Raw genomic sequence first — 15,296 nt, 5'->3', positions numbered from 1 at the left:
TCAGAATAAGAGTCCTGTGCTTTGTGACTCAGAGCTTTCTCATTCTGACACAAATACGACCCCTCAACGAATTTCCACCATGCAGGCAAGGTTGAATTGGCAGATACAACGGTTTTATCGATTATTACTTAAGGTTATCTGATAACACTAATAAAATACGTCCGTAGCATCTATCGCTACCGAACTTCACTGTTGGTGCAATATTATCTTGGTGAAACGTTCTTTGCGTATGCATTCCATACAGGTGCGTACGTCTGATTTGTGAACCAAAGCCTGTTGCACACGAGTGAAACTGGACCGAGCGGAAACTACAGGCAGCACCAGACAAAAAATTAGTTATTACTTATTTACTATAATTATAACATAAGGTTAAGCCATTAAAGCACTAAAATTAGAACATACGGTTATGCCATTTTTTCTGCTTTCAGTTATATCAGCTGCAACCAGAGAAGGAACGGTTTCTACCTCGAAATATGGGATGCAAAAAAGATGTTACTGAGAGGCAAAAAGGAGTTATAGCATTTGGCAGGTTTAAAGGATATCTAGAGGTAGCTAAATTTGCTGTTGTTTCATACAAGAACAGTAATAAGAATTTTTAAGGAATTTTGAGAAATCAAGCAGAAATCAGCGCAGAACTGACAGAAATCTGTACTAAATGATCGTGTTCGGAGACAAATATTGGGTCTAATGAACGAAAACCGATTTCAACCAACGAAAAGACTGCTGCAAACAGTTAACCAAAGATCTAAAGAAAGGGTGCAAGAATGTTTGCTGATGCTATCGAGGCAGTGTTAGGTGGGACGGAAAACTGCTAGATTGGGGGGAATACAAGGACTAATAGATTAACAGTAGCCACTGGCAGAGGTGAAAGTGATTCTTGCACTGCTTCTATTGGAATGAGCCGCAGCCTGGAAAATAAGTTGCAGGATATTTCAGAGACTGCTGGAAATCATTGGGGTACAAATAAACACATAGGTTGTGTTAGGGTAGCTAAGAAAACGAACAGGTACATGTATACTTGCGTGTACACCAATGCTAGGAGTTTAGTAAATAAATTTGATGAATTTGAGGTATTGCTCAAAACATCAAAGGCAGATATTGTTGGGATTTCAGAGAAGTGGTGTCACACAGATATAAGGAATGCAGAACTGAAATTTGGGGAGTACAATGTCTACAGAAAGGATAGACAGGATAGGAAGGGAGGAGGGGTTATGCTATTAGTTAAGAAATACATAAAATCCAAGGAAGTGAAGCCAGTCGATATTGCTGGACAGTGCAGTGTCGAGTCAGTTTGGTGTGTCATATTGGGAGATCAAAATTGAGAGTAGGAGTGTGCTATAGATGAGTATAATAAGAAACTGTACGGGAAAATAGAGTGGGCCAGTAAATCAGAGAGTCTTATAATGGGGGATTTTAATTTCACAGATATTGACTGGAATTTGGGGCCTGGTCATTCACACACTAGAAAGGCTTTTGTGGATTTATTGGATAATTGTTTTCTACATCAGCATGTTCAGGAGGCAACTAGAGGGAGTAATACTCTTGATTTGATTATCAGTAGTGATTCTTCATGCATTAAGAATCTGCAGGTAAATGAACCACTAGGTGGCAGTGATCACAGTGTGCTGAAGTGGGATTTACTCAAAGAGGTAATTACCATTAGGGGTAAAGGGAAGGGTTATTGCTTTCGTAAAGGCGACTACGATGGACTGAGACAGTATTTAAATTCTATACAGTGGGACCAACTGATGATGTTACCAACAGAAAATTCAAAATGGGAAGTATTCAAAGAACTTATCTTGGAAGCTACTAGGCTTTACATACCAACTATGAAATATTGTTCAAGGTTTAGGCCTAAGTGGATGTCAGATGAACTAATGAGACATATGGCAGAGAAGAAAAATGCATGGGATACATACAAATTAACACGTGACACAGAAGCCTATGATAGATACAAGTTGATCTGTAACCAAGTTACAAAGGAGGTTAGGCAGGCGAAGGCAGATTACGAGAAATCTTTGGCAAGGGATGCAAAGAAAAACAGCAAAGAGTTCTTTACTTATGTAAACTCTAGAAGGAAGGGGATGAATCAGATTGGTCCACTTGATATCGATGGGTGAACTGTGGATGATCCTGCTCAGGTAGCTAACAAACTAAATGAATATTTTGCATCGACATTCACACATGAGGAGTTTTTCAGCGAGGGGAATGCCAGAGGTGTACTCAACTCTGGCAGTAAGCTAGAGAATCTTGTAATAACTGAGAGTAAAGTGGAGGAGAAATTGTTGAAGATAAACACAAGAAAGGCACCTGCGGTGGATGGGATCTATCCAGTTATATTAAAGGAGGCAGCAAAGGAAGTAAGCAAACCCTTAGCCATAATTATGAGAGTTTCCTTGGACTCAGGGGAAGTACCCATGGACTGGAGATGTGCAAATGTGACCCGATTTCACAAAGGAGGATCAAAGGGCGACACAAGTAATTATAGACGTGTTAGTTTAACTTCTGTTCCTGGAAAATTAATGGAGGTACTGGTTAAAGAAGCACTGCAGGATCATCTAGACAAGACGTCAGTTATAGCTCAGACACAGCATGGTTTTGTTAAGGGGAAGTCTTGCCTGACCAATTTGATTGGATACTATGATGCAGTCACAAAAGAACTGGATGCAGGGAATAACTTTGATATTATATACTTGGATCTTAGAAAGGCTTTTGATACTGTTGCACATGGAAGACTGCTGCACAAATTGGAGCAGTGTGGCATTGGAGGCAAATTGCTGCTATGGATAAAGGGGTGGTTGAGGGGGAGAAGACAGAAAGTGGTATTCAATGGACACTGCTCATCGTGGACTAATGTTATTAGTGGAGTCCCTCAGGGTCCATTATTGTTTTCTGTATTTATAAATGATATTGATGATGGTATATCAAGCTTAATGTCCAAGTTTGCAGACGATACGAAGGTTGGCAGGGTTGTCAAGGACACTACAGACACTATGCTACTGCAACTCATGAGGAGTTATTCAGGAAGGAGAATGATATAGGTAAAGTAAACATTGGCAGTGAGCTGGATGATTTTGTAATAACTGAGAGGAAAGTGGAGGAGAGATTGTTGAGGATAAACATAAAAAAGGCACCTGGGGTGGATGGGATCTATCCAGTTATATTAACGGAGGCAGCAAAGGAAGTTTGCAAACCCCTAGCCATAATTATGAGAGCTTCTTTGGACTCAGGGGAGGTACCCATAGACTGGAGATGTGCAAATGTAACCCCAATTCACAAAGGAGGATCAAAGGCTGACACAAGTAATTATAGACCTGTTAGTTTAACTTCTGTTCCAGGTAAATTAATGGAGGCACTGGTTAAAGAAGCACTGCAGGATCATCTAGACAAGAATTCAGTTATAGCTCAGACGCAGCATGGTTTTGTTAAGGGCAGGTCTTGCCTGACCAATTTGATTGGATACTATGATGTAGTCACAAAAGAACTGGATGCAGGGAATAACTTTGATATTATATATTTGGATCTTAGAAAGGCTTTTGATACTGTTGCACATGGAAGACTGCTGCACAAATTGGAGCAGTGTGGCATTGGAGGCAAATTGCTGCTATGGATAAGGGGATGGTATTAAGGAAACTAATGATATTAAGAGTAGGAGACCGGCGGAATTACTTAGCAAGTACAGGTCACTGTTGAAAAAAAGCCGTGAATTAGGGTTGAACTTGAAAGTGTCTGCAATTCTGCCCAGACACGATAGGAGGGAGTATATGATGAGAGCCTTGTCGATCAATTCGGCCCTGGAGGGATTGTGCAAGGCTCAAGGGGTAGAATTTTTTTCAGCCTGGACTGTACTTGTTAACGGGAGAGATTGCTTCTACAGGGATGGGATACACTTAAATAGAAAGGGTGCAAGAATTTTTGCTGATGCTGTCGAGGCAGTGTTAGGTGGGTCGGAAAACTGCTAGTTGGGGGGGATACAAGGACTAATAGATTAACAGTAGCCAGTGGCAGAGGTGGAAGTGATTCTTGCACTGCTTCTATTGAAATGAGCAGAAGTCTGAAAAACAGGATGCAGGATATTTCAGAGACTGCTGGTAGTCATTGCGGTACAAGTAAACACATGGGTTGTGTTAGGGTAGCTAAGAATAGAAACAGGTGCATGTATACCTGCGTGTATACCAATGCTAGGAGTTTGGTAAATAAATTTGATGAATTTGAGGTATTGCTCAAAACATCAAAGGCAGATATTGTTGGGATATCAGAGACGTGGTGTCACACAGATATAAGTAATGCGGAACTGGAATTTGGGGAATACAATGTGTATAGAAAGGATAGACAGGACAGGAGGGGAGGAGGGGTTATGCTATTAATTAAGAAACACATAAAGTCCAAGGAAGTGAAGCCAGTCGACATCGATGGACAGGGCAGCGTCGAGTCAGTTTGGTGTGACATAAGCATAGGTAAATCAAAATTGAGAGTAGGAGTGTGCTATAGGCCTAATGACTCTGATGAGTATAATAAGATATTGTACAGGGAAATAGAGTGGGCCAGTAAATCAGAGAGTCTTATAATGGGGGACTTTAATTTCCCAGATATTGACTGGAATTTGTGGGTTGGTCACTCGCACACTAGCAAGGCTTTTGTGGATTTATTGGACGATTGTTTTCTACATCAGCATGTTCGTGAGGCAACGAGAGGGAGCAATACTCTTGATCTGATTATCAGTAGTGATTCCTCATGCATTAAGAACCTGCAGATAAATGAACCACTATGTGGCAGTGATCACAGTGTGTTGAAGTGGGATTTACTCAAGGAGGTAACTACCATCAGAGGTAAAGGGAAGGGTTTTTGTTTTCGTAAAGGCGACTATGATGGTCTGAGACAGTATTTAAATTCTATACAGTGGGACCAACTGATGATGTTACCAACAGCAAACTCAAAATGGGAAGCATTCAAGGAACTAATCTTGGAGGCTACCAGGCTTTACATACCAACTAAGAAATATTGTTCAAGGTTTAGGCCTAAATGGTTGTCAGATGAACTAATGAGACATGTGGCAGAGAAGAAAAATGCATGGGATACATACAAATTAATGGGTGACATGGAAGCCTATGATAGATATAAGTTGGTCTGTAACCAAGTCACAAAGGAGATTAGGCAGGCAAAGGCAGACTATGAAAAATCCTTGGCAAAGGATGCAAAGAAAAACAGAAAAGAGTTCTTTACATACTTGAACTCGAAAAGGAAAGGGATGAATCAGATTGGTCCACTGGATATTGATGGTTCAACAGTTGAGGATCCTGCTCAGGTGGCTAACAATCTAAACGAGTATTTTGCATCTACATTCACGCATGAGGAGTTATTCAGGAAGGAGAATGATGTAGGTAAAGTAAACATTGGCAGTGAGCTGGATGATTTTGTAATAACTGAGAGGAAAGTGGAGGAGAGATTGTTGGGGATAAACATAAAAAAGGCACCTGGGGTGGATGGGATCTATCCAGTTATATTAAAGGAGGCAGCAAAGGAAGTAAGCAAACCCTTAGCCATAATTATGAGAGCTTCCTTGGACTCAGGGGAGGTACCTATGGACTGGAGATGTGCAAATGTGACCCCAATTCACAAAGGAGGTTGAAAGGCTGACACAAGTAATTATAGACCTGTTAGTTTAACTTCTGTTCCAGGTAAATTAATGGAGGCACTGGTTAAAGAAGCACTGCAGGATCATCTAGACAAGAATTCAGTTATAGCTCAGACGCAGCATGGTTTTGTTAAGGGCAGGTCTTGCCTGACCAATTTGATTGGATACTATGATGTAGTCACAAAAGAACTGGATGCAGGGAATAACTTTGATATTGTATATTTGGATCTTAGAAAGGCTTTTGATACTGTTGCACATGGAAGACTGCTGCACAAATTGGAGCAGTGTGGCATTGGAGGCAAATTGCTGCTATGGATAAGGGGATGGTTGAGTGGCAGAAGACAGAGAGTGGTAATCAATGGACACTGCTCAACGTGGACTAATGTTATTAGTGGAGTTCCTCAAGGTTCAGTGTTGGGTCCGTTGTTGTTTTCGGTGTTTATGAATGATATTGATGATGAGATATCAAGTTTAATGTCCAAGTTTGCAGATGATACAAAGGTTGGCAGGGTCGTTAAGGGCAATACTGACGCTATGCTGCTGCAACAGGATCTGGACAGGTTGAACAGATGGGCTGAGAGGTGGCAAATTAGGTTTAACATCAACAAATGTAAAGTGTTGCATATGGGAAACAGTAACCCCAGAGCAACGTATCAACTCTGCGGTACTACACTGACAGTGGTGGAGAATGAAAAGGACCTGGGGATAATTGTGCAGGCAGATATGAAGTTCTCTGAGCAGTGCAGACGAGCTGCAAGAGTAGCTCATGGTGTCTTGTCAATGATATACAGGAATTTTTCTAGCAGGGATAAGGAGGTGATTATTCCCTTGTATAAGGCAATGGTAAGGCCACATCTTGAGTACTGTATACAGGTCTGGAGGCCTCATTTCAAGAAGGATGTAGAGCTGCTGGAACGGGTACAGAGAAGGGCAACAAGATTAGTAAATGGAACAAAGGGTTGCTCTTACGAAGAAAGGCTTAAGTTTTGCAAATTACAGAGTCTGGAGACTAGGCACCGGCGAGGTGATCTGATAGAGGTGTATAAGGCTTTGAATGGTTTGAGCATGCTCAATGCCAATGGGATTCTTCATCTTTCTCAGAATAATCACCTCAGAGGGCATAAATTCAAATTGAGGAAGGACGGATGTCGGATAGATGTGCGGAAATTTGCCTTTGGCCAGCGGGTGGTTGGTTGGTGGAACCGACTTCCATCACTGGTTGTTGAAGTTGATAGCCTAAACAAATTTAAAGCTCAACTGGACAGGTATTTCGAACGAACGGAGGGGTGAAATGGGAGTGGGGTTTTTTTTTTTTTTTTTTTTGGCTGATGCTGAATAAGCTTGCTTTCTTGCATCATATGCCTCTGCTAATGCTAATGCTAATGCTAATGGTTGAGTGGCAGAAGACAGAGAGTGGTAATCAATGGACACTGCTCAACGTGGACTAATGTTATTAGTGGAGTTCCTCAAGGTTCAGTGTTGGGTCCATTGTTGTTTTCGGTGTTTATGAATGATATTCATGATGGGATATCAAGTTTAATGTCTAAGTTTGCAGATGATACAAAGGTTGGCAGGGTCGTTAAGGACACTACTGACGCTATGCTGCTGCAACAGGATCTGGAAAGGTTGAACAGATGGGCTGAGAGGTGGCAAATGAAGTTTAACATTGACAAATGTAAAGTACTACATAATGGTAACAGTAACCCCAGAGCAATGTATCAACTCTGCGGTACTACACTGACAGTGGTGGAGAATGAAAAGGACCTGGGGGTAATTGTGCAGGCAGATATGAAGTTCTCTGAGCAGTGCAGACGAGCTGCAAGAGTAGCTCATGGTGTCTTGTCAATGATATACAGGAATTTTTCTAGCAGGGATAAGGAGGTGATTATTCCCTTGTATAAGGCAATGGTTAGGCCACATCTTGAGTACTGTATACAGGTCTGGAGGCCTCATTTCAAGAAGGATGTAGAGCTGCTGGAACGGGTACAGAGAAGGGCAACAAGATTAGTAAATGGAACAAAGGGTTGCTCTTACGAAGAAAGGCTTAAGTTTTGCAAATTACAGAGTCTGGAGACTAGGCACCGGCGAGGTGATCTGATAGAGGTGAGGTGTATAAGGCTTTGAATGGTTTGAGCATGCTCAATGCCAATGGGATTCTTCATCTTTCTCAGAATAATCACCTCAGAGGGCATAAATTCAAATTGAGGAAGGACGGATGTCGGATAGATGTGCGGAAATTTACCTCTTGGCCAGCGGGTGGTTGGTTGGTGGAACCGACTTCCATCACTTGTTGTTGAAGTTGATAGCCTAAACAAATTTAAAGCTCAACTGGACAGGTATTTCGAACGAACGGAGGGGTGAAATGGGAGAGGGTTGTTTTTTTTTTTTTTTTTTTTTTTTGGCTGATGCTGAATAAGCTTGCTTTCTTGCATCATATGCCTCTACTAATGCTAATGCTAATGCTAATGCAACAGGATCTGGAAAGGTTGAGTAGATGGGCTGAGAGGTGGCAAATGAAATTTAACATTGACAAATGTAAAGTACTACATATGGGAAACAGCAACCCCAGAGCAACGTATCAACTCTGTGGTACTACACTGACAGTGGTAGAGAATGAAAGGGACCTGGGGATGGTTGTGCAGGCAGATATGAAGTTTTCTGAGCAGTGCAGACGGGCTGCAAGAGTAGCTCATGGTGTATTGTCGATGATATATAGGAATTTTTCTAGCAGGGATAAAGAGGTGATTATTCCCTTGTATAAGGCAATGGCCAGACCGCACCTAGAGTACTGTATACAGGTCTGGAGGCCTCATTTCAAGAAGGATGTAGAGCTGCTGGAACGAGTACAGAGAAGGGCAACAAGATTGGTGAATGGAACAAAGGGGTGATCTTACGAAGAAAGGCTTACGTTTTGCAAATTACAGTGTCTGGAGACTAGGCACCGGCGAGGTGATCTGATAGAGGTGTATAAAGCCTTGAATGGTTTGAGCATGCTCAATGCTGATGGGATTCTTCCTCTCGCTCAGGATAATCACCTGAGAGGGCATAAATTTAAATTGAGGAAAGACAGATGTAGGATAGACGTGAGGAAATTTGCCTTTAGCCAGCCGGTGGTTGGTTGCTGGAATAGACTTCCATCCCTTGTCGTGGAAGTTGATAGCCTAAATAAGTTTAAGGCTCAGCTGGACAGGTATTTCGAACGAACAGAGGGGTGCAGTGGAAGTGGTTATTTTTTATTTATCTATTATTTTTTTTTTTGGCTGATGCTGCATAAACTTGCTTTCTTGCATCAAATGCTTCTACTAATGCTAATGCTAATGCAAATTCCTGATATGTGACACGTATTTTTCATAGCTATTTAGGATATACTTAAAAAAGCAGTTAGTTGCAATTTCAGGATCCCTTGTAGCAAGCATTCCATCCCACGTTGACTGCTGCAGGTCGTGAAAGCTGATTGAGAGAGTCTGGAGTGACAGATAGGGAGCTGAATGATTTTCTGATAATTAAAAGAAGAGTGGAGGAGAAATTGTTGAAGCTAAATGTAAAAAAATGGAACCAGGCTGGATAGTATCCATTCAATTATATTAATGGAGGCAGAAAACCTTTTAGCCATGACTATGAGAGCATCCTTAGATTCAGAGAAGGTACCTGTGGACTGGAATGTATCCCCAAGTCAAAAGGCGCGTTATCAAAGGGTGACATGAGTAATTATGGACCTGTTAGGTTGACTTTTGTTCCAGGGAAAATAATGGAGTCACTGCTTAAAAAAGAAATGCAGGACCATTTAGACAGGAATGCAGTACAGTATACTCCAGTCAGAGCATTATATTAGTTAAGGGACGATCTTGTCTGATCATTCTGACATACTATGACACAGTAACAAAGGAATTAACTGCATGAAAAAATAATTTTTACATTATAAACTTAGATTTGATAAAAGCTTTTGATACTATTGCCATGAAAGACTACTATATATATTAGAGCAGCGTAGCATTAAGGGGAAGTTACCGCTATAGATAAATGGATAGTTGAGTAGGAGAAGACCAAGAGTGGTTATCAATGTGCACACTGCTCTTCTTGGACTTTTTTTTTTTTTTTTATGAAAACCCCAAACACGAAAGGTATCAAAACCTATAGTACTTAGTACCGTGCATGGGTTGAAGGAGAAGTATGGGGGGGGGGGATGCCGGAAACTTTGCTCTAGAGACTAAACATGGGTTTCACCACTTCAAGCCTCCAATAAGCAAAGTGGTGGTATTTCACCGGTTGATGAAAGTCATCTACCACCTGAAACTAATATTATTTGCGGAGCCCCCAGGGTTCAATGCTGAGCCCATTGTTGTTTTCTATATTTTATTTATTACTGATATTGATGAAGGCATATCAAAGTTAATGTCTAAATTTGCAGTTGATCCGAAGATTGGCAGGGTGGTTAATCACAGTAATCAGGGTATGCTGCTGCAACAAGATCTATACAAATTAGGTAGATAGATGGGCTGAGGAGTGGCAATCGAAGTTTATTATCGACAAATGGAGGGTACTTCATGTGGAAAGCAAGTAATGCCATATTAATTAACGTACCAACTCCACTTCCCCGAGTATGGTGCGACACTCAGGAAAGTGAATATATTCACTTTCCTTCATATATTGAGCAATCATATATGAAGTTCTCTGAGAAGTGCCTACAGGCTGCTAGGACAGTTCACTGGGTTTTATCAATAACATATACATTAATTTTGCCTGCAGGGATAAGGTGATTATCCCGTCGCATAATTCAATGGTCAGGCCACATCTTTAAGTACTGCATACAGGTCTGAAGGCCTCATTTTAGGAAGGATGTGGATCTGTTGGAACGGTGCAGAGAAGAGCAACGACGTTAGTGAGAGGAATAAAAGAGTACTCTCACCAGGAAAGGCTTGTTCTACAAAATGCAGCGTTTGGAGACTAGGCACCTACGAAGAGATCTGATTGAGATATTTAAGGCTTTGAATGGATTGAGCAAGAGTAAACTCAATCCATTGAGCTTACTCTTGCTCAGACTATATACATGAGGCGGTACAAATTCAAACTGAGGAAGGATGGTTGCAGGACAGCAGTATGCAAATTTGCCTTCAGTCAGTGGGTCGTCGATCGTTGGAACAAACTCCCATCTGGTGTTGTAGAGGCTGGTAGTTTAAATAAATTCAAGGCAGAATGAGAAAAACTACTGTTTGAAAGGATGGACAGGCAGGCGATATGGGAAGTTTTTTTTTTACTGATGCTGTGTAAGCTTGCTTTTTTACATTATTTGCCACTATTAATATTAATACTAAAGAAATGTTCAGGAACTGATTAAGCACTAATCCTCATACAGCAATATAAAAAATAAATAAAAATACACATCATTTTTATCGTAGGGGAGAGCTATAGCCTCTTTAGCCCCTACTAGAATCGCCATTGGTTGTATTTACCATTAAATCAAAGGTAAGGGAACGAAAGGGTAGGGGTGTCGAATAATTACAAAAGTTTGGGTGGAATGTCAAATTATTTTTGACACGTGCATAACATATCGGTGTCAAGGACGTTTGAAAAGCACTGAGACACATTTTAGATTTCGCTGTTATTGTTATCAAAAATTATGACCGACCCTGGTTTCATCATGATAGGAACCTTATTTACTGTCTCGTGATTAGTGCCTTTTAGTTTTAATTCAAGTTTTAATTTAATTTAATTTTAATTTAGTTTTAATTAAATTTAATTTTAATTTAGTTTTAATTTAATTTAATTCATTTTAGCTCAAGTATGCAGGGATGCTAAATGCTCCTCATAACATCGATTTGGTGAAGCCATACAATGATTCGTTATCCTATATTAGATTTATTTTATAAGCGTAAAACTGTTTTAATTTATTTATTTGTTTATATGTTATTTTTTTATTAGAAACGCTTAGCATAAAATCCCTTTATGTAGTTAGTAAAAATATTTGATGGTATCAGGCAATGATCAGTGGGGTTGGGGGAGGATATCCATTCCATTCCAGTAGATACTGGATTTACCCCAGTGTAGTACCCAGATTTTTCCTTGAGTGGTAACAAAGGTGACAAAATAGGCGCTTTTACTGTCTGTTTGTAATATGGTCTATTTCCCAGTCAAAAAATTGTGCACCTTCCATAGGCGCCATTTAAGGCAAAAACGTTGCTGGGGGAACAAATGCTCTCCCCTGCACCCCCCCCCCTAGGTACGCTACTGATTTGTCCCTAGGTGGCCTATATTTTCAACATAATTTCCAGGCTGCTGCTGGAAAAGGTTGACCACTCCTTATTGATTATACTGAGTGACTTTACCATACTTCATTGGACATAAGTTTTTGTAAAGGGCGGCTCCTAGAATGCCAGTTAAACTCCGCCTCTTATCTCTGTGAAGAATAGTACCACTGCAAAATGGCCAGATATATGAATAATGTAGGTTTGTGTATGTTCTGTTGTGTTCTGGCCACTTGGCTACCTAAAAGCATCAATTACCTTGAGAGATGATTCTGGGTACTCGTCCATACCACGGGAAGGGGGCCCAGTTTCAACAGGGCTCGTTACCATACTTCATTGGCCTGCTCAATCTCCGAGGCTAAACCCAATTAAACATCTGTAGAAAAGTTAACTGCAGCAGGGATCTGCCACAGCGCAATGAGAGGAACCTGCGTCTCGACTACTTGAGGCTGTTCCATACTAAAGGAAGCTCTACTCGCTATTAGGACAGAGCACCTAATAAACTAGTCACCCAATATATTCATTTTTTTCTTTCTTTTTCTTTTTTTTTACCACGTACGCTTAACTTCAGTAACGTCAAGAGTTCTAGACAAAATGTCAAATTTATCTGGAAAACTTTAATGGCTAACCTTTTTAGCCCAAAATTATCACATAACATATTCATTAGCATCCTACTCACTCGTGATCTTTGATGGAACATTATTACAAACATACTATTAATGATGATGATAATCACATGGCATGTAATATTAAACCTTTTCTGGAGATTGTGTGAAGGGCGTTTATTGTTATTATCATTATAAAAAAAAAACATTTTCATCTTTTATGGAATATTTTCTGCCCGTGACGAGCACTGGTACCAAATGCATGGGATGGTTGGTTGTGTCTGGTTACTATTATTATTGTTACTGTTGACCGAGGAACTCTTTTACTATCCTACAGGTGTTCAGGATCGTGGCTTTCTGAAGTTCCATGTAAGTGTTCTTTGGAAGTTCTAGGTTCTTGTGCAGTTTCTTTGGCACCATGCCGGTGGTTGACGCGATGATGGGGATGGTCATTACTTGTTCCATATTATTATTATTATTTATTGTTATTATTTAGCGTATTAACAGCCGACCGGGCTAGCCGAGTGGATAAAGTACCTGCCCGGCAACCCAAAGGTCGCGGGTTCGATTCCCGCCTCGGGCTTGGATCAAAGTACTGCAAAAACCTTGGGAGGTGCAATATGGCCACAGAAGCCGATGCGCCAACAACTATCAAATCAAAAAAAAAAAAAAAAAAAATAGCGTATTAACATCTAAGGTCATATTTCATTCTGTGTGTTATGTCTGTACAAGTGTGTGTTCAAACGCCGATGTGTTTTAGGGTTGAAAAACCAGTAATTACTCAATGGAAAAACCCTACTCCCTCCGGCTGACTGAAGAGTCCTTTAAGAATTCCTCCATTCTCCGATGGAGATGAACCAAGAATAAACTGATCATCCAATGTATTCCTTTATTTATTTATTTTTTCTTTTTCTTTTTCCATGTATGCTTAACTTCAGTAGCATCAAGAGTTCTAGACAAATTCAAATTAAGCTGCTGGGATAACTTTAACGGATAGCACAAAATTATCACATATTATTTTCTTTAGTATCCTATGAAGTCTCATGGCCTTTGATGGAACATTATTTCAAAAATGCTGTAATGATGCTAATCATACGACATATAATATTAAACCTTTTATGTAGATTAGGGGGGGGAGTATTATTATTATTATTTATTTAGCGTATTAATATCTAAGGTCATATTTCATTCTGTGTGTTACTTCTGCACAAGTGTATGTTCAAACACTGATGTGTATGTTGTAGGGTTGAAAAATCAGTAATTATTCAATAGAAAAAACAAGAGTCCTTTAAGAATTCCTCCATTCTCCGACGGCGATGAACCAAGACCTCTCCAAATGAGTGATGAAACTAGAGATGTGCTAGATGGGGGTATGGAGGACTCGCATCAGGTCCTTGTTAAATTTTAGAGATATCCGTGCCCCTTGTTAAATAATAGTTTGATAAAATAAATTTAAATTTAAAATTCTATTTTAAACGGGAATAACCCTTAGCTAAAATTCTCTTTGGGCGAGTCCCTTGCTAAAACAAACTGGCAGCAAACGCCTGGACAAAACCATGTACTGTCACAGAGGACGGAAGGATTACAAAATATTAAATGACTGATGAACATTTCCAGTTAAGTGAAAAGATTACACAGGTCAACAAATTGTTTATCAAAAAAAAAAAAAAAAAAAAAATATATATATATACATATATGGACTAGATAGATCTTTGGTAACCAATCTGTTTTCGGTTTTCGGGATGAGCCCGATTACATGAACATGATGAGATTGATTAAAAAGGTCACATACCTATTCAACCAACTTTTGAATATAATTATTATTTCTTATTATTGTTTATGCATTCATATTTATGTAACTGTTTTATTATAATTATGCCTTTCTTATCTCATAATTTAATTATTTGATTATAAATTGTTTCAGGTAAGATCTAGTAAATTACTGAGATACATTCATCATCATGCTTGGAAAGCGTAAAAACCATCCCAACAAATTCTAGTTAAATTAAAATAGTGTGCTTATTATTTTAACTATGTATATAAAGTGTATTTGACTTAAGCTTTAAAATCGATAAATATGTAACTGTAACAAGTCTTAAAAAAAAAAAAAAATAGATAGTATGTTACATACAGTATGTTGAAATTTTTTTTAAAATAAATTTCCGAGAGAAGAAAAATTAAAATTAACTTACAGAAAATTTAGAAAAAAAAAAAAAAACTTTTAAAATTAACTTACATTTATCCTGTTTTGCGATCGAATACTTGCTACTGAAGGTCTTCGAGAGGTATTACCTACTACCCCAAGGAGATCAATAGCCTGTGAAAGGAAACATTTTTGGTATTTATTTTGAAAAACAACAACAAAAAAAATACATACGGGACAATTAACTCCACTCTCATGTTAACACCAGAACCAACCTGTGAAAGAAAAACAAACTTTAATTTAACCGAATCTGAGCTTCCTAAATGAAGAGGCTAATCTCTGAAGTAAAATCTCATAATTTTAGTTAAAAATTTTATTTCAGTTTTTTGTATTTGTTTGAAAACAATAGTTTCGACCATAACAATATACAATACATGGTATGGGATGAAAAGCATTAGTTTTTTTAGCAAAAACTCTTTCAGGTCGATTCGTCGTCATCAGCCAATGCCCAGATGTTTGGAGGGAATCCCTAAATATTTCCTTACCTGTCTCCAAAAATATTATTCTTCTTTCAGTAACTATTTTTATTGTTTCAAATATGAAAATATACCTACCAGAAAAAAAAGAACCTTTTAATTAGATTTATACTACTAATAAAAATTGAAAAACAC

General features: G+C 39.1%; 1 protein-coding gene across 1 annotated transcript in view; it reads right to left on the bottom strand.

Annotated features, from left to right (window-relative positions):
- Positions 1 to 15,296, bottom strand: part of LOC150087800 (voltage-dependent calcium channel type A subunit alpha-1-like) — a 1,442,149-nt gene that overhangs the window by 21,897 nt on the left and 1,404,956 nt on the right. The window contains exon 39 of the mRNA XM_090369204.1: positions 14,719 to 14,799. Coding sequence (XP_090225330.1) covers positions 14,719 to 14,799 — 81 coding nt within the window. The remainder of the gene's footprint in view (positions 1 to 14,718; positions 14,800 to 15,296) is intronic.

This window comes from Mastigoproctus giganteus, chromosome 3 (genome assembly GCF_048544385.1).
Source record: "Mastigoproctus giganteus isolate SK-2022 chromosome 3, ASM4854438v1, whole genome shotgun sequence".
NCBI lineage: Eukaryota > Metazoa > Arthropoda > Arachnida > Uropygi > Thelyphonidae > Mastigoproctus > Mastigoproctus giganteus.
Note: the sequence above shows the minus strand (reverse complement) of the source record. Positions and strands in the feature narration are given on the sequence as shown.